Genomic DNA, 26,254 nt, shown 5'->3' on the forward strand with positions numbered 1-26,254 from the left:
ACATGTCTTGAGCGCCAAATTCAATGTGTATCGTCATGTGTGACAATACTGGAGCGCTGGATCCGGGTTATGAACATGTTCTCCGCTGGAAGAGACGCGTCTTCATCACGCGTCAAAACCATACCATACTACCTGACAGGACGCGCAGACTCCCTATCAACAGGTTTGGAGTCATGCTTGTCCTTCTTCCCTTTCATTCTTCAATCTGCTAAGAATTGCTATTCTCCAAATAACTCGCGCATATTCCACTTCCCCCCCCCCCACCTTGCCTGGAGGGACCTACCTTACCAGGCAAAGGCATCTTGAACTTAGAGGTGAGAGCCGCTTTCCCGGGTACCTCCTCTTTTTCGATTTCCTACCGACCTAGTCTTCGTCACCTTGCAATATCTTCGAACCTACGAATTAAGTATCCTCCGCGTCGCTCTCATCCTTGCAGCATCTGGATCATTCACAAAGTAGAACAACAAGTGAAAAGGCATATTTTATTACTTGAGGCTATTGTGAAGCCAAAATATCAGTCACAATCGCGTTTACCCTTCTCGCTGCACCTGATTTGTGCTTGATTATCGCCATATGCTACCTCTACTCCATGAGGTGGCCTGACTGTTAAGTCTCTTAGCACGGATCTTCTCATCCTTCTTCAAGGCGTATGGGCGACGCCCTTGTCTTCTAGGCTTCATTTGGTCGCGATACAACTTGAATGTTAATTGCTTCCGTTATCGGTGCCCTATCGAAGCCCGACGTCTCTGATTCAAGTCCGTCACCATTAATTTATTCTCAGAGACGGCAACGTTTTTGGTGCTCATCAAGCTCCCATTCATTCTCCATAAAAAGTCGCGCTGGCCGCAAATATGAGCTCAACACACTCAGTGTCGACTGTTTCGGGGCCCTCACCACCCCTTCATGGCAGGGTCGTGTCCAAGCCACATCCTCACCTGGAGCCATCGCCTCTACCATTGCAGCCTGTTGAGAATGTTACCTCAACTCAAGTTCGTGAACTGTGTCCGATTCCTCCTGGCTCACGAAGATTGTCACCGACGAAAGCGTATCGAGGATCAGCTGCTTCAATCTCAGGCCGAGGGAAGTTGGGATTTGTCCCGATCACAGCTCCCCCTCCGCCAGCCTTCACGACCGATTCACCCACAAAGCGACCATCTGTTCCAGCGTTCAGTCTGATAACTGCTACTTCATCAATGCCGCAATCTGCCCTTTTCACAACCTTCCCATCAGTCAACCCTGGTAAACGGTCACATAAGGAAACTCATATATTAGATGATACTCCCAGTGACAGTTTTGCTGACTTCCCTGAGCCTACTTCAATGTCCAAGCATCCTACGAAAAGAACACTTTTAGACGCCGCCCCACTTAAGGAACGGGCAGCCAAAAAAATGAAGCGTGAAGACATTACTGCGATGCGACTCCCAGAACCATACGAGATGCCACTGATCGAAGATGACGGCACAAAACCACCGTACAGCTATGCAACCCTGATTGGAATGTCTATTTTACGTGCTCCTAACAGGAAGCTGACCCTTGCACAAATATACAAGTGGATATCTGACGCTTTCTCATACTACAAGAATAGTGATCCTGGATGGCAGAACAGCATTCGCCACAATCTCAGCCTTAACAAAGCATTCATTAAACAGGAGCGACCGAAAGATGATCCAGGCAAAGGCAATTATTGGGCTATAGAGCCTGGCATGGAGGCGCAATTTCTCAAAGACAAGCCCCTGCGCCGAGCGACAATGTCAAGTCTCCCGCTCCCGGCAGCTCCTTTTAGGGATCCGGCTTCCTCCCAGAGCTCAAGTACAACCACATGGGCTGTTCCACCACCGACATTTACTACAACAGCGAAACCCTCGAAGACTGTGGATCTGTCATCTGACGCAACGCTTCCTGCTTCTGACCCCGCTCTCCAAGATGATACAGGCGACGAAAGTGTGAATTGCAATGTTTTGCAGCCTCCAGCTCCTCGTTCTTCTCCTCCCCAACCAATCCACTCGTCACCTCCTGTTATAGCACCTCGCTACTCCCGCCAAGGAACCCCTCCAACTCCTTCCCTTCACAATACATCTTCCAGCATTGTTCACATCAACAGCAAGCGCAAATCGCATGCTATGAATGATAGCGGTTACTTCTCGTCCTTGGAATCTTCTGCCATGCGACCAAACAAGGCCGGGCATATCCTGACCTCGGATTTGGAAATCGATCCCCCTCGCATCAAACGCGGTCGCGCAGAAGAAGAGATTGCCCGCATTCGAAGCTCGTCACATGACGTAAGCCCCGGTCATTGCGCATCGATGAAAGAGCCAGGGGTCATCGTGAATTCCTCTCCACTACGCGGTGAATATGTCAGCATGCTACCTCCTCCAATTACGCCCTTAATCAAGTTCAAGAAACCAGCAAAACCGCCGCCGTCCGTGTCGCCGAACACTAACCTTCGTAACCATCGAAAGAAAATTCAGCAGATGGTGAATTCTCCCATCAAACATCTGGGACTGACGGATGAGGACCTTCCATGGAGTCCTGCCTTCAACATTCAAGACGAGAGCTTTACACCAAGTGACAGTCCAAATACGAGCTTCGATGTTTTTGCAGATCCTGCTACAGACAACTTATCAAATGCGGCATATGGGTCTCCTGAGAAACGCTCGGCGAAGCGTACCCGAGTTAATCCTGGGGGATCCAGCAGTAGTATACTGGCTGATATTACAGCGGTGAGTGTTAACACTCGCATTGGTGTGCCGTCGATTCCCTCCAACAAAAAAAGTCTTCTCTTCCCTGACTCCCCGTCCAAAGCCCCAGAATCAGGGCGCTACATCGACGCCACTCATGATGATTTCTTCGCATTCCATCTTTTCGATGAGAGTCCAGGAGAGGTTGATGGCGTCGACCTCTTGCAGGGATTTCAAAAAATTGGGGATGCAAGCAAGGAAGAGACTTCGCGTCTAAAATCATATGCACCGAGGCCGCAGTTCAATCATCGCAGCAACACGTCCTTGTTTTGATCTTGCACAAGATAGGCTTATATTGGAGAGTCGCCGAGTTAAAAAAAAAAGTGCAATAGGCTCCAACTATGCCAAATTGCGTTGTATGTCACTATTCCAACGATGCGCGCCATCTAACCACTTTGGCTGAGATATTGTCATCCTACGGATGATGATATATTACGCGGACTAGGAACCAAAGTCTCCCTCCTTTATTGTTCTGATTCTGTTGATTTATCTATCCATGATTAAATCGGTGTTTCTGGCGTTCTTCGGACAAAGGGGATAATCATTGCGGCTGAGATGACCTTCTTATGACCTTTACGATGACATCTGATCAGATGTACATGAGCAACATTTTGTTTCACGAACTTTGAGGGTATTATTCTGATTTTGTATGTAAACAACACAAGTCAGTCTGTGGTTCCCAGTTAACGGTCATAATAATTATCCTACTCTATTGAAATTCTTGAACGTCTTGGATTTGGGTATCATAACGGTCGTAGCAGAGCCAACCAAACAAGGAAACAATGCCAAAATACAGCATCGATGACTTCCTTCAGGTCCAGGCATATTAGACAGGAAAAGAGGAAAGACTACATCTCTAAAGACAGGCAACATATTAAACCCGCCCAAACGCCGTATATGAGGCCCGTCCTGTCAGATTATTACCGCTTTAAATAAGTGGTTCGGAGCCGCACGCGCGAAGATTGTTGTCCGACAATTGCCCCGCTGCCATAAGTCTAGTCACTGCTTGCACAGCCTCGACAGCCACAGCTTACACATTGAATCGTTTGGTCTTCCTTTAGTTGCGCTTTCGGTACCCGACAAATGCAGGTTGCATTGAAATTCGTTTCTTTTGTCTGTATGCAGCGGAGGCAACAGAGCTTAACCATACCAAGTCAGCAATGTGAACATGTTATTGCGATGCAAGCCGCATCGAAGGTAATAGGAAATATTAGGGAAAGACCTTTTCGTAGCCTTGCTTTTTCCACTTGGCAATCAAGTTTGAATCGGCATAGTTATTCTTGAGAAGCCACTCGTAGAGTTGTTTCGATATTGCTTCCTTCTCATAATACAGGTCGTATATATATCGAGATCCTAGGTTCATATCACTTAGCCACTAAAGATATATGTCGATTGCGGTCTTGAAGGCCGACTAATGCGAGGAGCTGTAAGTGGGGATAGCAGGACAAGGGGAATGCGCACTTTGATGACTTATCTGAAATATAGGCCACAGCATCTCATGCTTCTTCTTCCCGTCGTGTGATGCATTTTCTGCATCTTTCATCTTGTTGCTGAATTCGAGTAAGGTATCTTCAATATCATCGAAACCCGCCGGAGGTGGCTTGCGGGTACGTGAAGTTCGAATAGGAGGCATACTGGGAGGCACGGCGCAAATGCAGAAAGAGGCGGAGGTGTAAGAGATTGGTATATTACGTAGGACAAGATAAGTAGATGATGTTCGACTTGTCGCGAAATTGCAGAGACAAGCCAACAGATGATTGATGCCTCGAACGGTCATAAGAAACGGTAGTCCTTTTTGCCATCTCACACCGCCATGTGACAGGTTCGAGGAAATGCTTGTGCGGGCTGACTTTGGTTACCAGGAAGAAAAGAGCCCAACCACCCGGTTAGACACCAGCTTCCCGGCACACATCTTCTTCCCAACAATTCTTTCCTCCTATCCTGTTGTCTCTGGCCAAGATAAAAAAAATCCACCATGGATACTCAAACGCAACTCGACATCGCCAAGCTCAATGATGCCGACAGAAAAGAATTGACCCAGTACCTCGCAAACGAGGCACAGAAATCCAACATCCAGCAAAGTAAGTTGAACAGGGAATAGCCATAGTGAACTGAGCGAGCGGGCTTTTTGAAGAATGTCGACTGATTGTCATTACTTCTGCAAGCTGTTCATGGCCTGGCCGATATCTGTTGGAAAAAGTGCATCACCGGAAAGATCTCGTCGGGCCGCCTTGATCACTCCGAGGAAGCCTGTGCGCAGAATTGCGTGGAACGATGGATGGATACGAACTTTGCTGTCTTGAAGCACCTCGAAACCCTGCGAGGACAATGAAAGCTTTGTGTTCGGTATACTAATGTATACAACTGCCTTTCGAGCTCGCTCCATCTAGACAATATTGGTCTGCTGTGTTGGTTTTCCCAATTCTCCACTCACTTGGATCGAGACCTTTCTTTGACAGGAATCCAAAATTGCTATATCCAGGCCACACCAAGGAATTGAAAGCCTCAAGTAGACCTATATACACGCATATCGTACTCCACCAATCCCATGAATTAGTCCTGGACCCGAGAAGCGCCATGCATCTCATGTTCACATCCACCGGAATTTTACATTTAAAGGCTTCTCCACTAAGACGCGGGAGAGTATAACGGGGTATCATCCTGTGTCATCTATACTTGATTACTATATCATGGGTTCGGGTAATGCTTTTCATTTTTTGATTTGATCATTGCATCCTCGTCGAAGCACAGGCAGTTAACTGTATATTTGATATTGATGAACCACCGCACAAAACTAAAAGAAAAACCCGTCCAGTCCCAGACAAACCCATCTAGACGATAGCAAGCTTGGTGGCAGCAATGTCCAGAGCGTCGACGTCGGGAGTAAGACGGGCGTAAGCCTTCTTGGAGCCGTCGGGTCTGGAGAAGTTAGATTTGTCACCGGTCATCTCTTCAAGTGCAGAGCGATTCACATACCTGACAAGAGTGTTGACCTTGACGGTATCGACGTCGTACAGCTGCTTGAGAGCAAGCTTGATCTGACGCTTGTTGGCCTTGACGTCCACGATGAACACAAGGGTGTTGTTCTCCTCGATCTTCTTCATGGCGCTCTCCGTGTTGAGGGGGAAGAGAACGACCTTGTGGGCATCGAGGCGGGGCGCGTGGGGGATCGACTTGCGAGGGTACTTGGGCGACCGGGAAAGCTGAAGGGTCTTGGGGCGGTGGAAGGTGGTCGAGGTGCGGACCTTGCGAGCCTTGTGCGCCTGGAAATCGAAAACGTTCAGCATCAACCAGATCATAGGTGGCTCGGGTGTCAAGGGAACATACACCTGCACCCTTCAGAACTGCCTTGGCAGCAGCACCAGCCTTGCTGCTGGGCTTGGTCTTGCCTGTACAATTCCACATGTCAGTCGCTGTGGTTCACTAAGAAAAATTGTTCATTTCGACGGCCGGCCCGCGAGACAGTCAAAACAGATGGCGCGAGTGCCAAATCAACGCTGAGTTCAATTTCGCCATGTTGCTCCTGCTTTGCTGTGCTGGGATGAAAATCACGTCGATTCCACAAAATTCCACCGGAATGTATCACTCGATGCGCGCAAATTCGGGTTTCGGAATAGGAGAATCCGCAGACTCAAACATCATGGGGTAGTCGCACGAAATTAACCTACCTTGCTTGTTTTCCACCTTAGGGGCCATGGCTGTCGTCCGGCGCTGTCGTGGTGATTGTCGCAGTGTCGAGAGTCGAATTATTTGGAAGGTATTCGCTTAGCGAAAACCCTACGGATGCTGTGTGGGTCACCTGACCTTCCCGTTCTCCAGGCTGCTCAAATATCTTGGCGTCCTCTGAAACAGGCTAGACTTAGCTTTATAACTGTCTCTATTATCACGTGTGATTTGAGTGGCGAAGTTTACTGGTCTGGCCGACTCGCTCCGGCTCGATTAAATTCTACGTATCATGCTTCTACCTAAGCCAGGGCGTTAAGCGGTCAAGTTCTCCTACGTAGGCATCGCGTTCGCTCGTGTATTGCTGTGGGATTCGAAGCGGAAATAGCGAAGCACCCTACCGCCATGATAGACTCCAAAAGACAAAGGCTCAAAAGGCCCACTCTTCTTTCTCGGACTCGCCCACCAACAATCAAGCCAGGCCACGCAAGCCTCTCGTCAAAAGCGACCCGAAACCTCATTCGCTCACATCACAGACTACTCAAAGCACGAACGCAGGCTTCGCAGACCGGCGATGCAGCCTCAGTGGCTAAAATTGATGCCCAGATCGAAGAAAACGGTGGTTTGGAAAGCTACCAACTTGCGAGCAAGCTGGGCCAGTCGTCCACTCGCGGTGGTGATTCCAGCAAACTTCTGGTTGACTGGCTAGCCCCACGACTACAGCCACTGGAAGGCAAACATTACAAATATCGTGTGCTCGAAGTTGGAGCGCTTAGCACCAAAAATGCCTGTTCCTTGAACCAATCGCTTGAAGTCACTAGGATCGATCTGAATTCCCAGGAGGCAGGCATTTCGAAGCAAGATTTTATGGAAAGGCCTCTTCCAGAACACGTGGGCGACCAATTTCATGTTATCAGTCTCTCTCTAGTCCTCAACTATGTACCGGATGCCCTCGTCAGAGGTGAAATGTTGAAGCGCTGCACATCTTTTCTGGTCAAATCGCCACCATCTGGTCTTTGTCAAGATGCATGCTCTTGCTTGTTTCTCGTTCTGCCAGCCGCCTGCGTTTATAATTCTCGCTACCTTACGGAAGCCCGGCTGTACGATATAATGTCAAGCATGGGGTTTATTCTGTCAAACAGCAAGAAAACTCATAAACTTATCTACCAACTCTGGGAATATACTGGTAATTCCAACCCCAGGTCTTTCGCCAAGGAAATGCTGAATCCTGGCAAGGTCAGGAACAATTTCGCCATCATTGTCAAATGACACATCCGTGGCATAAGGCATTAACGCAGAAGAATAAGGCATTAACGCAGAAGAATAAGGCATTCAGTGTCCGGAGCCTCACAATGCAGAAATGGTTTCCTGCGGTATAAAGGACCAGGCAGTCCCAATGAGCGCTAGTATCGAAGAAATGACTAGCAAAGACCAGTTCAGTAGTCGCTCTCGTGGGCTAATCTCTTTGCCGAAGATCTTCAAGTGAAATGCCAGCGGCAGGATAATGCATATTGTGAAGCACAGAGCCGAACCCATCAGCGCCATAATTCTGTCGAATGACGGGAAGAGAACTGCCATGCAAACAATAAGGACGATCACCGCTATACGTATCGCGGCTTTCGAAGCCTCGCGCAGCACAGATTTCATCGCTCCATGCTGGCTTGATTGTCCTTCCGGACGCGGAACAAGTCCACAAAGAACCTCGATGGTAGCCACGAGAGGCCGGCAGCTGCAACGCGTCAATCGAAAGAGCCCTTCTGCGAGGCGCGAAAAGAGTAAGCTAGATATGCTCAACACTTACTTTAAGGGTACCTTAGTAATTGGAATCGTCGCGATAAATACTATCATGCAAATAGATAAGGCACGTGGGAACTCATTTGTCAACAGAATGTTGGCAGTAATCTCATCCCGGACTGTGTCACCAAACATAAGCCAGCCCACAATGGCCATCGCACAATCGAGGGAATACTACAGCGAAACACGGTTGTTAGTTCCAAAAGAGCTTTCAATATTCTTCCCTTATTAATTGTCGTTAGCTTACCGTGAAGGAATACGTCACCACGAGACTCTTGCCGTACTTCTGCGGGTGTCTCATGTCCCGGTAGATATTTGGAAAGACACCATGACCGCCCCACGGTGCTATGAACCATTAGTTGCTCCCATGCATGTTCTAAATGCTCAAAACCAGACTTACACATTATCAGGCCAAAGCTGAGAGGAAGGGTTGCCCACTTATCCGGCAGCAGTGAAGTCCGGGCTGGTTGGAGCAGGGAACCCGGCGCTGTTGCTTTCAGCACCCCATCAATGCATATGATCAAGACAACTGCTCGTGAGGTCAGTATGATATGTCATAAACCTATCAAGGTAGTAGACGTACTAGATGTGCAAGACAGAATGCCAAGAATACTTGTCACACTGAGAAGCCGCAAGGGTAAGAAGTTTAGAGGGATAAGCATGAGCCCACAAATAAATTTCCAATGGAGAATGCTGAGACCTGGCACTAGAGCTTGCAGGCTATCTGCAAAGAGTACAACAAGGGCAACACAAGCCCCTATGAGCTCCAAGCAGAACAACAGACTCGTGACTAAGCGCGCGTGATACCCAAAACTGATATACGCTAGATCAGCGTAAGTGACAAGACTTCGGTCAACATCCAAGCACTTTGCCAGGATTTTCGCTGTATATGCTGTGGTAAATGCTGCGAAAAGTAAGAACGTCAGTCCTATAAGCCAACCCGCTTGTTTCATTGCCAACGGTAGGCTTAGAAGACCGATGCCGATTAATACGTTTACGGAATTGAAAATAGTTTGCGGAACAGTAGATTGCCCAACAACCACACATTCGCGCGTACCATTGTTGTGTTGGACTTGCTTGACAAGTAGTGACGCCCCTTCGGGTTCCACTGCGGTATCACCGCGACTTTTTTGTTCCCTGTGAAGTTGGGCTGCATTCCTTCGCGCTGTTTGACTGATTCGCGAAGAAATTGTACCGTAGGATGTCCCAAGCAAGGGCTCACATCTGTCTGGACTCGTGCTCGGAACCCCCGAATAGACCTGTGTAGCAGTACTGCGGTTTTCCGCACCCCCGTCCGAGCTCAGTAAAGGCCGTGTAGAGCTCACCTCATGGTCGCGCTGATCGTACGACCTGGGAAGACTTGATCGTATAGCATCCCACTCTTCGTCTGCGTCAGCTGTCACGAAGGAGGGGCGACGAGGTAGAACCTCGGGGAAGCATGCGGCTCGCTGCCATGACCGTGCGAAGTTGTCGATGCTATTGACTCCGCCGGCTTGCCGAAAACGCGCGGAGAAGGAGGCCGATCTGGGTTGCTCATTTTAGAGGCTGTTGTTGGCCACCGTAGGAAGCGGGAGCCAAAGTTTACCTTGACCTGGGCATAAAACCCTCATCTTCCGGAGAGCTGCTGAAGCTATCGGTCTCAGATGGTGACGTTGAGGTTGACCTGCCATGAGCAGTGGGCCAATGGTGGCTCGAATCTCCAACCTCATCGTAATCCAACAAAGCGGGTTGTGACATTTTATTCTCGTATGCACTTCAACTTGGATTCTCGTGCTAGTCAGCAAGGTGATATCAGTGCGCTGTAACGGCAATTGCTGGACAGGAGCGTGAAGGAGGCGTGATAGAATATTGATGGCCGTCCAAGTCGGGACCAAGAGCGGCGAACAACGATATGGAAGTGACAAGCCAAAGAGGTGGAGGAAAGAGAGAAGGAAAAGTAGAACGGAAGCAGTGCCCACAGACGCCTTGACTTGTTTGGGTGGAGTGACTTAGTCGGGGCCGATGACTACTTATCAAGACGAGAACAAGGAAGGTGGGAGACCATTCTAGAGTCTGTGTACACAAGCCAGGGTCGTGACCCTCTTATACGCACAATCGTTGAAGCTCATATCGAAATCGACGCAGTCTGGGACTGATAAGCATCAGGCTAGAACCTTTTGCTCAAGCAAGGAAATGGCAAGTCAAATGAATGAGAAATACTCATTGATCAGAGAGAGCTCCTACCGGGGCTTGGGTGACGGAAGTGGAGAGTGGATTGGACGGACACCGGCTATCATGATGATAACAGCAATACTAGTCTAGTCCGTTTAGTCCAGAGTACCTTATCAATATTGATCGTCAGAAGCTGGTGGCTATACTGATACGTAAGCCCACAGAGTCATTTGTTGACTACTAGGTAGTTAGTCCGTCCGAAAAAGAGCGCGACTTGCACACCGCAGGTAATGGATATTCTTGTCCTTGCTCCGTACTTTCCTTAAGATTCTAGTTAAAAGGTACAGTACCTGGTCCCTAGGGGCCTCTCCCATGGAATCGACTTGGCCTGGTTCAATTTATCATTCAGACACCCCAACTTGCTTCTTTGGCCCAGTGGACGGACTACTGCTGCTGCCACTTAACTACTACTACGATGACGACGACGACGACGACGACTACATGACCTTTTCGTTTGTGTTTGAAGACTTTCGCTCCGATCCACGCAAATCCAAAATCCAGTAGATACCTACCTAGGCCTTGCACCTATTCCTACAATGTTGGCTGTGCCCCCACTAAGTTCGTGCATTGTACTGTACAGTACGGTGCATGCCACCCCCTCTGTAAGAGTCAAAGAGGTCTGTCTAGACACTCTTCAAATTGCTGCAAATCCACAAGCTCCAGGGGTTAGCATAAGGTATAGACACTCTCTCAGTTAAGTTCAAATCGGGACAGGTTGTCTTTGCCGCACTATGAAGGGTAATACACGGCGCAGTGCCTACCATATCCTCATGAAGAAGTTCGTGGCTACTGCCAGTGTACTGTTATGTACAATACATACATGCACTCCTTGTGGGAAATAGACGCTTATGTCATCGCCAACAGGCGACTTGCCGACCCATTTCAATCCATTCCCGCCCCCTCCACGGTGCCTGATGAAATTTGCTTAACACCCCGCTGGACTCGGAAGGCACATAGACCAGCTTTAGAGGTACGTATGCGCTTTTTAACCCCTCCCATCCTTTCGCCGGCCGCTTTTAAACCTCACACCCCCGGAATTTGCCTGCTCGCAATCTCCTTTTTCTTCACTTTATTCTGTCCCTATCTTAATCCCGCGATCAGCTTCGCTGATAGTACAATCAGCATTCACCAGCTTTGCCTCAACCTTTTCCTGGACGTGTACTACTGTCGCCTCGCCAACATGAGTGCGGCTCAGCCGAACGAAGCGGAGAAGAACATTGAGATATGGAAGGTTAAGAAGCTCATCAAGCGCCTGGAGATGGCTCGAGGGAATGGAACCTCGATGATCTCTCTAATTATTCGTATGTCCTCCATTTTGGATACTTGACCGTGGTTGCCACACTAACTCCAAGCCGCTCGCAGCCCCGAAGGATCAGATCTCTAGAGCCGCGAAGATGTTGGCCGAAGAATTTGTGAGAGAAGAACTTAATAGGCGATTTGATATGGTGTAGTGCTAATGCGGTACGTCTTGCAGGGCACTGCTTCAAACATCAAATCCCGCGTCAATCGACTTTCTGTCCTTTCCGCCATTACATCCACTCAGCAGCGTCTCAAGCTGTACAACAAAGTTCCTCCCAATGGCTTGGTCGTCTACTGCGGTGAAATTATCACATCTGAGGGCAAGGAGCGCAAAATTAACATTGACTTTGAGCCTTTCAAGCCGATCAATACTTCGCTTTACCTCTGTGACAACAAATTTCACACGGAAGCGCTCAGTGAGCTGTTGGAGTCGGATCAGAAGTTCGGTTTCATTGTCATGGATGGAAACGGCGCGCTTTTTGGCACACTAAGCGGCAATACCCGAGAAATCCTCCAGAAGCTGAGCGTCGATCTGCCAAAGAAGCACGGCCGTGGTGGTCAGTCAGCCTTGCGTTTTGCTCGTCTTCGTGAGGAGAAGCGTCACAATTATGTGCGCAAGATCGCCGAGTTGGCCGTGCAGAACTATATCACCAATGACAAGGTCAATGTTGCTGGCTTGATCTTGGCTGGTTCGGCTGACTTCAAGAACGATTTGAATCAATCTGATATGTTCGACCAGCGATTACAAGCCAAGGTCATCAAGGTTGTTGACGTTTCGTACGGTGGTGAGAACGGCTTCAACCAGGCTATAGAACTTGCCGCAGAGACTTTGAGCAACGTCAAATTCGTCCAGGAAAAGAAGCTTATTGGAAAGTACTTCGAGGAGATCAGCCAGGACACCGGGAAGGTCTGCTACGGTATCGATGACACTCTTAAAGCCCTGGAACTCGGCGCAGCGGAAACCCTCATTGTGTATGAGAATCTCGATATCACTCGATGGGTTCTCAAAAGTTCTAGCGGCTCGGACGTTGTTGTCCATACCTCGAAGGCCCAGGAAGCCAATCGTGAGATGTTCACTGATAAGGAGACTGGGACTGAGATGGAAGTCAGTGAGCAAACTTCATTCCTTGAATGGCTCGCGGAAAATTACAAGGACTTCGGTGCAGCCCTTGAGTTCGTCTCCGATAAATCAACCGAAGGAAATCAATTCGTGAAGGGCTTCGGTGGAATTGGCGCGATGCTTCGATACAAGGTCAACTTCGAACAACTTGCTGATTTTGAAGATGAGGATGAATTCTACGATGGTTTGTATACTACGCCTATTACTCGGTTCACGTTACTAATGCCTTCCCACTACAGATTGACGGTTTAGCAACCTCGCAGAGAGCGAGGATGCACGCCCAGAAGCTCTCGAACCTGATCTTCTGACGGCTCGCCCCGTGATTCGTGAAGGCGGCTCCCACGGCAACCGCATGGCTCTAGTAGCATTTACCATGACATTGCCTGTGCAAGTATCTTGAAGCTGCCCATAGGTATGTTTCGTCATCTCTTAAACATAAATAGTCTTTGACACTTTGATCGTCAGCAGGGCCATCCAAGCTCCGCATTACAACAACCCATGTTATTCGGGCAGTCTTCGATGCCGCCAGGCCTGACCACTGGAAAACAATGATGGCTGTCCTATCGCCTCTGGCGATGCTCACCGATGACTGCCGAGCTTATAACTGATGGGCTTGTGCGTTTAGACTGTTGCTTTCTATGTATCGGAGTTGCTCTCATTTATACTTATACTCTACTTTTTTTCACTTTACTATCTCGTGAACCCTACATTCCAGAAATTTAGGAATCATGCTATTATCATACCTGCCTAGCACGTCCTAATGTGATTTGGCTTGATAACTATCATTGCAAAATAAGGTCTCCCCGTGGATAAGAATACTGCAAAGATGTTACTAGGCTGGGCCCACTTGGAAAGACAAACCTCAATATCTTACCTATACTGCTTCATCTTCGAAGCTTGGTACAAGCTGGTCTGTCCAGGTGCCCAGGTATCGGCAGTATTCGGTGACTTGTTTTAATCCATGTAGTATTCCTGAGACTGCGTCTGCGTTCAGACTGGTAGGGGTCAAGTGTCCTTCAACCAGAAACATATATTTCCAAGCCTTGACCTGGCTAGGTCGTGAATTGATGCTTGTCAAGTTCATACCATGGGTCTTGAATATCAGAAGAGCATCTGCCAAAGCGCCTGCGCGGTCCTGGGGCACCATAAACGAAATCAATGTCTTCTTCTGTGCCGTACCACTAGGCGTCCCAGAGACCTTGATATGCTCGAAATCCACAGCAGCGGGGCGATCGGCCTGTGCTTTCATAAGCACCAGAAAGCGTGTGGTGTTGTTTGCATTATCCTCGATATTTTCTGCAAGAATATCGAGACCATGATATTCTGCGGCAAAGCGACTGGCTATCGCAGCAGTCGGCTCACTTCTGTCTTTCGAGACAATTTCCGCCCCTTTAGAAGTGGACGACACATCCTGTCGTTCAACACCTTTAAGATTCTTCTCAAGAAAGACATCGCACTGACCCCAAGCCTGCGGGTGGGTGTACAGTCTGCTGATGGAGCCATAGTCCTGCTGGTCTGGAAGAAAGTCACCTTTGCGAGTCAACAGACAGTGATGAATGGTCAAATAATGCTCCCCGCACACTTTCACATTGCCATAAAGACCATTGGGATCTGCTAGAAGGTCTAGCGTCTGGACGACAGATCCATTAGTAGAGTTTTCGCAAGGGATGATGGCGTAGTCTGCTTTCTCTTCCTGCACCGCGGCAAAAGCATCCGCGAACGACACGCACGGTAGCAGATCGGCCGAGGATCCAAAGGTTTCAACAGCAGCCTAAAGTCTCCGATACTTAGAACAGCACTCAAATGGGGAGTGGGGTAATAGCTGGTGCTTCTGACCTGATGGGAGAAGGAGGCTATAGGGCCCAGGAACGTGACTCTGATAGGCTGCTCCATTGCTCCGGTTGCTGTGCTTTGAGTTGTATGATTCGGGGGCCTTCTGCCAAGCAGCGCTGGACTTCTGCAGCGGCGGCTGACATAACATGTCTAGGTTAAGTAACTAACATAGTTAACTCCGTAACTGAGCTTGACTCAACTATTCATTAAACCGACAGGCCCTCCGCCCTCTCGAAACCTTTTTTTTCTCCCGTTTCCTCTCCGTTTACCCACGCATGCTGGGTCTGGTGACGCCCTCGATGAGGAGGCACCTCCTCCGCTTCGGAAAGCAAGGACCGCCCGCAGCAACTTGTCGACAGCACTCCTCATTGAGCGAGCGTCTGCATCGGAAACTGACTGCGCATTCATTGCCCCTCACATTTGATTATATTCACCCTCAGCAATCCTTCCTCCTGAATCGGACATTGGTCGATCTCCTTCCCCAGTCAGGCGCGCCGTCGGAGGTTTTCCCTTCCATCAGAAGCCCAATCCGCCTGCCTCCTGGCCATCATCTTGTCTATTTCCCTCCCCAGGTCTCTTTGTCCCAGCTATTGCCGGATGGCACAGACTTCCTGCATTCTCCAGGATATCCTTTTACCAGGCGATTATGGGCTGGCGGTAGTGTCCAGTTCGCAGCTACGGGTGGTTTACTCCTCGATGGCTGCCGGGCTGTCTGCATTGAAACAATTCGAGATGTACTTGTGAGAGGCCAAACTGGTGAGGAGAAAGTGATTGTCAGGATAGAAAGACGAATCGGTAAAATTCGAGAGGGAGAAAATCATAGCCAGATTCGTGATCGAATCTGGAAAGTGGAGGAGGCTGATCTAGGCCATTCTTCCATAATTGAGCATCGGCACCTGATCTTCATGCGCGATAGGACGCCAGAGCAGCTTATTGGTGACAGGGTCAATTTCCAAGAACCTTCCAGAACCATAAAATGTGCGCGAGGAACCGATAATGCGCTAATGCCTTGCCCCTGCTGACAGTGTTTCTCGTGGCTCGAAGCCCCTACAGGTTCTCACTTCCGCCATTCCCTGATACCAAGTCGAGCACTGCTTTTTCGTTTCTCGGCGCTCACTTTCAATGCCCACTCAATACATCTCGATCAGACGTACACCCGGGATCAAGAGGGCTACAAGGATTTGCTTGTTCATGGGCCTTTGACATTAATGTTACTCCTCTCAGTCGCCCAGATTCATATGTCTGACCTGGGTTTCGCCATCAGGGAAATTAATTACAGGAATCTTGCTCCTCTTTTTGTTGGGGAGGAACTAACTATTTGTGGTAAACCCAAGGCAGGGAGCCATGGAGTCTGGGACATGTGGATTGAGGACAGAGACGGAGGACTAGCCGTGCGGGGCACTGTTCAAGGCAGTCCTTTGTAGCCGATGTGGTAGCATCTTCACCTGCTCTGGCTATCTCACGTTATCATCGCTTGCCCAGACACTCATGAAGTAACTAATGTATCTTAAGGCAGAAGCAGCTTCAAATCTGACCATAGCAGGCTTACCGAGGCAATTTATGGTCGCCCTCGGTCGACTGTTCAATGTCGAAGGTCAGCTCTTGTAAATTGGCTAGTATCGATTTCTTCTTGTTTCAGGTATCACGACCAACTTCGAAGTGGCTTTCCCTCAACTTGATATTCAGTGAACCTATTTCTGTCGGGCCTTTCATAATAGGACTCATGGATCGAAGCCAGAGATCGTGCCTGGGGGTGAAGTGTAACAGAACATTTGGGATCTATGAGTGTTTACCTTTATCAGGGCTCCTCTCCAATGCCTCAGGGAAAATGATGGTTAAGTGTGTCCTTGACACATATCAAGAACGATGTCTGGAACTTGGCATGCATTGAGACCTGGGCAACGCTGCCGTCACTAGCATTACCTCGCTATTAAGCGCCCCATGTGACTATTTAAAGTGTAATTAGTGGCAACCTCCTATATATATCCTAATGGATTTTATGCTACGCTTGAGTTATCTCTTCCTCTGCAGTAGACCTGGCAACGAAAATACGACGTGCTTGGGTCAAAATTCTAGGCAGCCTAATTGTGTAACCTTGATATTATCTCTGACCAGATGTCGAGCTATCTGCTAGTTCAACTACTCTCTCCTCTCTTCCATGTGTCTTTTCTCTTTCTCCTTCCCTTCCATATGTAGACGATGGGGTTTTGTACAGTTCACACCCTTACCGCCTACCATACAAGGCCGATATGCCGCCCTTCGCACGTACCGCACCGCCGCAGCCTATCAACACATTCAATGATCCGATAGCTTAATAGCAATCGACACCGGTATATCTACAGAGATATGTTCTAAAAGTTATTAAACTGTGCTAATTATCTTAATATAAACTGGGTGTAATAATATCTTATATAATATAAAACAAAGCAGATTTATAATTTATAATATACTTTTAAAAAAACTTCTTAAAAGTATTAATAAAGAATTAGAAAATTTTAATTATAATTAGTTATTTAGATTCTATTTATCAGCAGAAATAGTATTAATATATTAATAAAAATCCCCGGAATACCGCTAAAATACTAAAAAATTATAAGATTTTTTTATCTAATAGACTTTTTTTTATTTAAAATATAGTTATTTTATAGTCTAATATTATAAAGCAGCTTAAATAAACCTACTAATAAAATAATCAGAATCTAAAAAAGTTTTATTTTTATTTAAATATTTTAAAGTATTACTTCGAATCCAAATAAAATAATAAATATATATTAATTCTTTTTTTAAAACTGGTACTAGAACTTAACTAATATATTTATAAATATATACTAAAACTATCAGATTTCCGGAAAAATAGTATCTTTTATTATTTATTATTAGAATATATTAAACTAAAAAAGAAAACAAGATCTAAAAGTATAAGAATACTATTTAAATAAGATTTTTAGAGAATCTAGACTTTTATAGTCTAATAATAAGCTTTTTTTATTAAAATTTTCTTAAAATAAAAGAAAGTAGAAAAAAAAATTCTTTATTATTATAAATATAATAATAAATATTATTTAACCAACCGATACTCTTATAAAAATAAAAATAAAATTAATTAAAATTAATAAAAAAAATAATAATTAAAATAGTCTTTATATTTTTAATAAATTAATTTAAAATAAAGATTACTACTTGCTTTAATATATTTATTTATTTTAAAAATATACTTAAAATCTACGCAGACTTGGATTTGTATATTAAAATTAATTTTATTAATTATTAATTTATTTAATAATTTTATTTAAATATAGTTTATTTTATAGTCCTACTAATTACTATAATTAATTATTTTATTATAAATATTTATAATATATAAAAAATTTCTATTACTGATATTAATTTAAGAGAAATTATATAATTATTTATAAAATATTATATAGTTATTAATTATAATCTAGATCTTTCTAAAAATTCTATTTTATTTTTAATAATTATTTTAAAAAATCTATATATTTATCTATCTATATAAAATTAATAATAGTAGTATAAAACCTAAATATTAAAAATTTTATTTTTTTATAAATTTATAAAAGCTTGCTAAAATCTTATTTATATTTATATTATAGTTAAACTTTTAAAAAATATCTAGTTATTTAGAAATAAAATCTTCTTAAATTATTTATAAATTAGACTTAATAAAATTATATTCTTTTTTAAGCTTTAAGATTTTATAAATATATTTTTTTTTAGTTATTTTTAATAATTTTTTTATAGATCCTCGGACCATACTATTAATCTAAAAAATAATAAAATTCTATTATATAAATCTATTTATTTTTTATTTTAAGTTAAGCTCTAATCCCTTTATTATTATATTAATAAAAATATTTAATTAAAAAAAAATTAATTTTTTAAAAGTTCTAAAAAAGCCTTTATTCTTTTTATATTAAAGAAAAATAAAGACTTCTAATTATATATAGATTATAGAAAACTTAATAAGATTTTAATTAAAAATTATTATCTTTTATTTTTAATTTTAAAAATTTTAGACAGAATTATAGAAGCTAAATATTTCTTAAAATTAAATATTTAAAATATATATTATTAAATTTGTATTAAATAGATAAATAAATAAAAAATAGTTTTTTAAATCTATTATAGATATTTTAAATATTTAATTATATTTTTTAAATTAATTAATATTCTGGTTATATTTTAAAACTATATTTATTTAGTTTTCTATAATATATTAAATATTTTTTATATTATTTATTTAAATAATATTCTTATTTTTTTAAATAACCGTTTTTCTTATAATCTTTATTTATATTAAATATTAGAATACTTATAAAAAACAGATCTTTATATTATATTAAGATTATATTAGATTTTTAAAATATATTATATTTTTATATTTTATATTAATAGATCTCTGATAGATATCTAATATTTTTATATAACTAATATTAATTATATATTATAAGAATAAAGTATTCTTGAGATTCTATAATTTTTATTAATATTTTATTAAGAATTATTTTTAATTATATTAGTACTAATTTTTCTTTTAAAAGATACCCAAAATAGAAAAAGCCTGGAAAAATAGTATTAACTAGTAAAAAAATAATAGTATTTTAATATCTTTTTTATAGTTTTAAAACTATACTTTTATTAAGATATTTTAATTCTTAATAAAAAATCCGGATAAAAATAGATATTTTTTAATAGAATATAATAGAAATATTATTCCAGCCGGATAACTATAAAATATATTATTTTATTATATTTTAATTAAAAAAGTTTAATAGTATTAAAATTTATTATTTAATCTTAGATTAAAAACTTTTTTTTATTATTTATTTATTTAAATATTAGTATTAATATCTTAAGAAACTATTATATATTATTAAAGTTTTTTTAAATTATTAAAATTTTAAGACTTTTATAAAACAGCTGAAGCTAAACAATTATTAGACTTAATAATATATATATTTTAATAATTATAATTTTATTATTTAATATTAGTCCGGTAGATATAATTTTATTAATCTATTATTCAAAATAAAAAAAGACTTAAAAGTTCTATTTAATATAAAGATTTTAAAATTAATATAATATTAAATAGCTGATAAATTCTTAATAAAATCTTAGCTAGTTTCTATAAAATCCTAGTTTAAATATAATAAGATATTTTTATAGAAAAGTTTTCAACTTAATATTTATATAGTATTAAGCTTCTAATAAGATTAAAAAAACTAAAAAGCTAGTATAGAAACAGCTAATTAAATTATTAGAATAAAAATATTCTATAATCTATATATTAATATATTAGTAGTATTCCGAGTATATAAATATAAAAATTTATTATATTCTAAAATTATTAGAGTAAGCTTATTTTATAATAAATATATTAATATATTAATAATATTCTAAATATATAAAAATAAAAACTTATTTTATTTTAAGATTAATAAAAGGTTATATTTTCTAATTAGAAAAATCTAAAATGAAGATATAAGAATATATTATTAAAAACTTAATATTTCAAAAAATAATTCTAAGTCTAAATATTAGAAAATTAATAAGAATAATTTTATTATATATAAATACCGCTTATATATTTCTATAGAAGAAAGTTATTAGTAATATTTATTAAGTTTTTATTATAATAATAGGCTAGCAGGCTATTTTAAATAATTAAAAATAAAAATCTTTTTTAAAAAAAAAATTTTATTACATAAATTTTTATAAAAATATAATTATTTATATTTAAAAAATGTTTTATATATTAAAAAGTTATATTTATTAGATATAAATTATATAATAAGCTTAAATTACTGCTAATTTTTAGCTAATTTTTTATTAAACTATTTATAGACTTTATTATAAATCTATTTTCTATTATAATAAAAAACAATATTTTAGATATAATTTTTATTATTATTAATAGATTTATAAAATTATATTAATTTTTATTTATTTTATACATTATAACTGCTTCAGAACTTGCTGAACTTTTTTATAGAAAGATTAGACTTTAGTTTAGACTATTTTAAAATATAATCTTAAATAAAGATTTTTTTTATTAATAAATTTTAGTCCCAAGTTGCCTACTATATTTAAATTAAATTTTATTTATTAACAATATTTTAATTTTAATTTAATAATTAAATTAAAAAAATAAATTAGACTCTTAAATAATATTTTTAATATTTTATTAATAAAAATTAATTAAACTAGCTTATTATATTATTTTTTATTTAATTATTTATAATAATATTCTGAATTTAACTACTAGTTACTTTTTTTTAAGACTTTTTTAGATTATTTATTTAATTTTTATTTTTATACTAAGATTAGTATTTTTTAAAAAAAAGTTTCTATAGCTAAAAATTAAATTAATAAGCTAGTTATATTATAAAGAAAGTTATAAAATTACTAGCAAAAAGCTAATAAAATATAAAAAAATATTATAATAAAAAATACCAGCTAATAACTTCTAAAAAAAATCTAATAAAATTGTTTACTAAAAATTTAAAAATTAAAATCTTTTTTTAGAAACTAGTTGCTTAATATATTAGATTTTTAAAGATTTTAACAGCTATTAAAAAAATAGATATATTAAATTTTTTTATTTAACTGCTATACTTAAATTTATAATATTTTTTTATATATTATTATTAAAATAATAAGAATTTAATATAAATTTATAAAACTAGCTCTATTTTTAAATTTAAAGAAGAAAGAGGAGTTTAAAATTAAAAATACTAAAAATAAATAAACTTTTAATAATAAACAGTATTTTCTAGTTAAATAAACAGACTAACTAAATAAAAATAATAAAGAAATTTTAGAAAGATTTATAAATAATATTTAACAAGCTATTTAAAGCTATAAAAAATAAAAAAAATTAAAACAATAGAAAATATTTTATTTTTAAATATAAGAAAAATAACTAAATCTATATTAAATTATTATATTAGATATATTTAAAGTTTAATACTAAAATATATAATTAAAATAAAAAACTTTTATAAATAAGCTAGATTTTTATTAAAAAATTATTAGACTAATCCGGCTAATTAGTACTATTTTTATAAAAAATAAATAATAAAAAATTAGAACTATTTTATTTTTTAAATATAAAAGTCCTAGAGCAAGATCTTATTATTATATATAATATATATTTTATAGCAGATCTTCTTAGAAATATTTATTTAATTTTAATTTATAAAAAAATCTATTATTTTTAGATATTAAATAGAGTATAATCGGATTATCTATAAGAAAGTAACAGCCTATAATAAAAAAATAATAATAAATTAGATTAAACTAATAAATTATCTTACAAATTAATAAAAAATTAATAAAAAAATATATAATAATCTTAGATTTATTAGTACTAATTAGTTTATACTTATAGTAGTAGACCAGCTTGATTATTTTAAAACTAATAATTAAAATTAGAATTAAATAATTAATTAAAATATAAAGTATTAGATTCTAATCCAGATTCTAATTAAAAATAATATAATTAATAAAAAACTTCTAATTCTGATTAAAAATCCGTAAGAATTTAAAAATATTTTTTAATATATTAACTAAAATCTAGTTTTTATTAATCTAATAAATCTATTAAAAAACTATTAAAATATATTTAATAATAAATCTGATTTTTGTTAGAATACTATTTATATATTATAAATATTATAATATTAAAAATATAACTAGATATAAAATTTTTTATATTAATAATATTAAATTTTTTAATACTAGTTCTTAAGTAATATAAATTAAAAAAAATCTTAGATATAATAAATATATCAGCTAAATAACAGTAAATAGTTATTAATATTATATTAAAAAATAGTAGAAATAAAAATCTTAAAAAAATAAATTAACAGACAGATACTAAATAAATATTAAAAATAAGAATAAAAATAATAAAAAAAATATAAATAAAAAGATTTAATAGAAAATTAAGATATAAAAATAAATAAAAATATATTAATTTTTTTTAATTTATATATATACTTTATATCGGATTTTAATTAGATTATTAATAAAATACATATTTTATTTACTATTCTAGAACCTTTTATTTATATAATATATAGTTTATTAAATAATTCTTTTATTATTTGTTGGGCTTCGCGGCCTTAAGAAACAATGATTTATAGATAGATAGTTGTTCTCTTTATTTTAGCTATCTTAATATATATATAAAATTGCCTTTCCGAAGCAGTAAGAAAAGACAGTATTTAAGCTAAAAAAAACTTAAAATATTAAAAATAATACTGTTTTTATTTTATAAGTAAGATACACGCACCAAGTAAAAAACTAAAAAATAAAAATAAAATTTAATATTATAAAAAAAATAGATATAAAAAATAAAAAAAAAGAGTTTATTTACTAAATACTAAAAATTAAATTAATATATATTTACAAGCCGATATAAGAAATTAAAGATTTATTTAATATATAGAAGTTACTAAATATTTAATAGTCTTTATAGAATAGATTTATCTAAAGACTATTTCTCTAGTAGCTTTTTATAAAAATTAATAGTCTTCTATAGAAAAAACTATTTTTTAATATTAAAAAGAATATTCTGTTTATATATTAAGAATATAAAATTAATATTTTTTTTATACTGTGAAGATAGGCCTCTAATATAGTTATATAAAATTTCTAGATTTTATCGGTAATTAAGTATAGAAATGTTATACAATACCTACTACTACAGCAGCCTATATCTACTATTATAGCAGCTGCTTCAGGGTTGATATAGATTTATTAAAATTCTAATCCGAATATCTATATTATTATATTATTTATTTCTTCTTTTTATATAATATATTATTCTAAGATTTTTTAGAGAAGAAGATTTCTTAAGAATTAGTTTTAAAATTAATAAAAGATTATTTTTAATTATTTTACTTGCTTTATCTAACCAGTGTGTTTACTATATTAAATAATTTCTAATAATTTCTAATTCTCTTTTTTTAGTTATTTAAAGAAAAATAATATATTATCTAATAAATCTTTATTAGAATTATCTTAAGATACTTTATTTATTTTTAGATTATATTATCTAATCCAGGTAGATATTTAAAAAATATAAGCTACTATTTATTAATTAAAATAATTAAAATAATTAAAAGAATAGATTGAAATATTATAAATAGAATATAAAAATATTAAATTTTTAATAGAATTATAATAATACTGTACTAGCTCGATCTTATTTTCTAAATAAAAAAAAATTAAATTTAAAAAAATCTTTATTTTTTTTCTTTGGTTTAGTTTATAATAAAGAATAAAATAGATTTATAATTTATTATATACTTTTAAAAAAGCTTCTCGGAAGTATTAAATAGAAAATTAAAAAATTCTAATTATAATTAGTTATTTAGATTTTATCTATCGGCAGAGATAGTGTTATATAATACCTACCGCTACAGCAGCCCATATCTACCACTATGGCAGCCGCTTCGGGGTCGATATAGATTTATTAAAATTTTAATCCGAATATTTATATTATTATATTACTTATTTCTATTTTTTATATAATATATTATTCTAAGATTCTTTAGAAAAGAAGATTTTTTAAAAATTAGTTTTAAAATTAATAAAAAATTATTTTTAACTATCTTACTTATTTTAATTAACTAATATATCTACTATATTAAATAATTTTTAATAATTTCTAATTCTTCTTATTTTTAGTTATTTAAGAAAAAGTAATATATTATTTAATAAATTTTTATTAGAATTATTTTAAAATACTTTGTCTGTTTCTAAATTATATTATTTAATTTAGACAGATATTTAAAAAGTATAAGCTATTATTTATTAATTAAAATAGTTAAAATAATTAAAAAAATAGATTTAAATATTATAAACAGAATATAAAAATATTAAATTTTTAATAAAATTTTAATAATACTATACTAGCTCGATCTTATCTTCTAAATAAAAAAAAATTAAACTTAAGAAAATCTTTATTTTTTTTCTTTAATTTAGTTTATAATAAAGAACAGAATAGATTTATAATCTATTATATATTTTTAAAGAAATTTTTCGAAAATATTGAACAGAAAATTAAAAAATTCTAGCTATAGTTAATTATTTAGACTTTGTTTATTAGTAGAGATAGTACCGATATATTAATAAAAAATTCTTAAAAAACTATTAAAATACTAAGAAATTATAGAATTATTTTATTTCATAAATTTTTTTTATTCGAAATATAATTATTTTATAGTTTAATATTATAAAACAGCTTAAACAGACCTATTAGTAAATTAATTAAAATTTAAAAAAGTTTTATTCTTATTTAAATATTTTAAAGTGTTATTTTAAATCAAAATAAAATAATAAATATATATTAATCTTCTTTTTAAAACTGGCACCGGAACTTAATTAATATATTTATAAATATATATTAAAACTACTAGACTTCTAAGAAAAAATAGTATTTATTATTATTTATTATTAGAATATATTAAACTAAAAGAGAAAACAAGATCTAAAAAACTAAAAATATTATTTAAATAAGATTTTTAAAAAATCTGGATTTTTATAGTCTAGTAATAAGTTTTTTTTATTTAAATTTTTTTAAAATAAAAAAATTAAAAAGAGGAAACTCTTTACTATTATAAATATAATAGTAAAGATTATTCAGTTAACTAATATTTTTATAAAAATAAAAATAAAACTAAACCAGAATTAATAAAAAAAAATAATAGTTAAAAAAGCTCTTATATTTTTAATAAACTAGTCTAAAATAGAGACTACTATTTACTTTAATATATCTATTTATTTTAAAAATATACTTAAAATCTATATAGATTTAGATTTATATACTAAAATTAATTTTATTAGTTATTAATTTATTTAATAATTTTACTTAAATATAACCTATTTTATAGTTTTACTGATTACTATAATGAATTATTTTACTATAAATATTTATAGTATATAGAAAATTCTTATTATTACTAATAATTTAAGAAAAATTATATAATTATTTATAAAATATTATATAATTATTAATTATAATCTAGATTTTTTTAAAAATCCTATTTTACTTTTAATAATTATTTTAGAAGATTTATATATTTATTTATTTATATAAAATTAATAGTAGTAGTATAAGACTTAAATATTAAAAATCTTATTTTTTTATAAATTTATAAAAATTTACTGAAATCTTATCTATATTTATACTATTATTAAACTTTTAAAAAATATCTGGCTATTAGAAGATAAAGTCTTTTTAAATTATTTATAAATTAAATCTAATAAGATTATATTATTTTTTAAGCTTTAAGATTTTATAAATATATTTTTTTTAGTTATTTTTAATAATTTTCTTTTTATAGACCCTCGGACTATATTTGTCATAGATAACCCCTGGAACTATGGCGGGTTGCTAACGGTCTATTTACGCATCTCCTATGTAACAGTTATAACATTAATAACTCCGATTCTTTTTAGTATTTAACTCCTAGAATCTTGCTAGACCTTCGGAAAGTAAGAATTAGTTTTAAAATTAATAGACTGCTACTATTCTATATCTAACTAACTTTTTTTTTTTATAATT

At 36.3% G+C, this 26,254-nt stretch overlaps 9 protein-coding genes across 9 annotated transcripts; 5 read left to right on the plus strand and 4 right to left on the minus strand.

The window, feature by feature from the left end:
- The first annotated feature begins 578 nt into the window (after nt 1-578).
- On the plus strand, nt 579-3,372 carry BO95DRAFT_54907 (forkhead box transcription factor). The gene has a single exon (XM_025592053.1). It carries the CDS (start codon nt 852-854, stop codon nt 3,009-3,011), a length of 2,160 nt encoding a protein of 719 aa, XP_025444864.1. The 5' UTR covers nt 579-851; the 3' UTR covers nt 3,012-3,372.
- Nucleotides 3,373-3,465: 93 nt separating this feature from the next.
- On the minus strand, nt 3,466-4,487 carry BO95DRAFT_408345 (BUD31 family protein). The gene is made up of 3 exons (XM_025584103.1): nt 4,200-4,487; nt 3,961-4,091; nt 3,466-3,877 (listed from the first exon to the last, which is right to left on the minus strand). Exons 1-3 carry the CDS (start codon nt 4,369-4,371, stop codon nt 3,734-3,736), a joined length of 447 nt encoding a protein of 148 aa, XP_025444865.1. The 5' UTR covers nt 4,372-4,487; the 3' UTR covers nt 3,466-3,733.
- A 120-nt stretch (nt 4,488-4,607) lies between these two features.
- Nucleotides 4,608-5,378, plus strand: BO95DRAFT_471751 (Tim10/DDP family zinc finger protein). The gene is made up of 2 exons (XM_025589612.1): nt 4,608-4,819; nt 4,904-5,378. Exons 1-2 carry the CDS (start codon nt 4,714-4,716, stop codon nt 5,068-5,070), a joined length of 273 nt encoding a protein of 90 aa, XP_025444866.1. The 5' UTR covers nt 4,608-4,713; the 3' UTR covers nt 5,071-5,378.
- Nucleotides 5,379-5,391: 13 nt separating this feature from the next.
- On the minus strand, nt 5,392-6,434 carry BO95DRAFT_512370 (60S ribosomal protein uL23; the record flags this gene model as incomplete). Its single annotated transcript, XM_025591513.1, has 4 exons — nt 5,392-5,657; nt 5,715-6,001; nt 6,066-6,127; nt 6,407-6,434. The coding sequence occupies 4 exons, from the start codon at nt 6,432-6,434 to the stop codon at nt 5,570-5,572; spliced, it is 465 nt and encodes a 154-aa protein (XP_025444867.1). The 3' UTR covers nt 5,392-5,569.
- A 260-nt stretch (nt 6,435-6,694) lies between these two features.
- Nucleotides 6,695-8,130, plus strand: BO95DRAFT_440387 (25S rRNA (adenine2142-N1)-methyltransferase). Its single transcript, XM_025585951.1, has one exon. It carries the CDS (start codon nt 6,807-6,809, stop codon nt 7,668-7,670), a length of 864 nt encoding a protein of 287 aa, XP_025444868.1. The 5' UTR covers nt 6,695-6,806; the 3' UTR covers nt 7,671-8,130.
- BO95DRAFT_451125 (putative transporter) lies at nt 7,749-9,932 on the minus strand (the record flags this gene model as incomplete). The annotated part of the gene is made up of 6 exons (XM_025588063.1): nt 7,749-8,130; nt 8,203-8,369; nt 8,443-8,540; nt 8,596-8,724; nt 8,779-9,719; nt 9,781-9,932. 6 exons carry the CDS (start codon nt 9,930-9,932, stop codon nt 7,749-7,751), a joined length of 1,869 nt encoding a protein of 622 aa, XP_025444869.1.
- Nucleotides 9,933-11,315: 1,383 nt separating this feature from the next.
- Nucleotides 11,316-13,431, plus strand: BO95DRAFT_440389 (translation termination factor eRF1). Its single transcript, XM_025585952.1, has 6 exons — nt 11,316-11,376; nt 11,529-11,707; nt 11,769-11,818; nt 11,881-13,009; nt 13,065-13,237; nt 13,291-13,431. The coding sequence occupies exons 2-5, from the start codon at nt 11,587-11,589 to the stop codon at nt 13,067-13,069; spliced, it is 1,305 nt and encodes a 434-aa protein (XP_025444870.1). The 5' UTR covers nt 11,316-11,376; nt 11,529-11,586; the 3' UTR covers nt 13,070-13,237; nt 13,291-13,431.
- Nucleotides 13,432-13,568: 137 nt separating this feature from the next.
- On the minus strand, nt 13,569-14,737 carry BO95DRAFT_440391 (prephenate dehydratase PHA2). The gene is made up of 3 exons (XM_025585953.1): nt 14,662-14,737; nt 13,700-14,596; nt 13,569-13,643 (listed from the first exon to the last, which is right to left on the minus strand). Exons 1-2 carry the CDS (start codon nt 14,716-14,718, stop codon nt 13,700-13,702), a joined length of 954 nt encoding a protein of 317 aa, XP_025444871.1. The 5' UTR covers nt 14,719-14,737; the 3' UTR covers nt 13,569-13,643.
- Nucleotides 14,738-14,957: 220 nt separating this feature from the next.
- On the plus strand, nt 14,958-16,082 carry BO95DRAFT_357016 (uncharacterized protein; the record flags this gene model as incomplete). Its single annotated transcript, XM_025582333.1, has 2 exons — nt 14,958-15,636; nt 15,703-16,082. 2 exons carry the CDS (start codon nt 14,958-14,960, stop codon nt 16,080-16,082), a joined length of 1,059 nt encoding a protein of 352 aa, XP_025444872.1.
- Nucleotides 16,083-26,254: the final 10,172 nt, after the last annotated feature.

The sequence above is a fragment of the Aspergillus brunneoviolaceus genome (genome assembly GCF_003184695.1).
Source record: "Aspergillus brunneoviolaceus CBS 621.78 unplaced genomic scaffold BO95scaffold_15, whole genome shotgun sequence".
Classification (NCBI taxonomy): domain Eukaryota; kingdom Fungi; phylum Ascomycota; class Eurotiomycetes; order Eurotiales; family Aspergillaceae; genus Aspergillus; species Aspergillus brunneoviolaceus.

Coding starts and splice junctions, on each gene's coding strand:
- BO95DRAFT_440389 (XM_025585952.1), top strand. CDS start 11,587: ATGAGTGCGGCTCAGCCGAACGAAGCGGAGAAGAACATTGAGATATGG. Junction 11,708..11,768: donor GATGATCTCTCTAATTATTC/GTATGTCCTCCA, acceptor AGCCGCTCGCAG/CCCCGAAGGATCAGATCTCT. Junction 11,819..11,880: donor AGATGTTGGCCGAAGAATTT/GTGAGAGAAGAA, acceptor TACGTCTTGCAG/GGCACTGCTTCAAACATCAA.
- BO95DRAFT_440387 (XM_025585951.1), top strand. CDS start 6,807: ATGATAGACTCCAAAAGACAAAGGCTCAAAAGGCCCACTCTTCTTTCT.
- BO95DRAFT_54907 (XM_025592053.1), top strand. CDS start 852: ATGAGCTCAACACACTCAGTGTCGACTGTTTCGGGGCCCTCACCACCC.
- BO95DRAFT_408345 (XM_025584103.1), bottom strand. CDS start 4,371: ATGCCTCCTATTCGAACTTCACGTACCCGCAAGCCACCTCCGGCGGGT. Junction 4,092..4,199: donor ATTTCAGATAAGTCATCAAA/GTGCGCATTCCC, acceptor ATATGAACCTAG/GATCTCGATATATATACGAC. Junction 3,878..3,960: donor AAAAGCAAGGCTACGAAAAG/GTCTTTCCCTAA, acceptor GGTATGGTTAAG/CTCTGTTGCCTCCGCTGCAT.
- BO95DRAFT_440391 (XM_025585953.1), bottom strand. CDS start 14,718: ATGGAGCAGCCTATCAGAGTCACGTTCCTGGGCCCTATAGCCTCCTTC. Junction 14,597..14,661: donor TAGCCTCCTTCTCCCATCAG/GTCAGAAGCACC, acceptor CGGAGACTTTAG/GCTGCTGTTGAAACCTTTGG.
- BO95DRAFT_471751 (XM_025589612.1), top strand. CDS start 4,714: ATGGATACTCAAACGCAACTCGACATCGCCAAGCTCAATGATGCCGAC. Junction 4,820..4,903: donor GAAATCCAACATCCAGCAAA/GTAAGTTGAACA, acceptor TACTTCTGCAAG/CTGTTCATGGCCTGGCCGAT.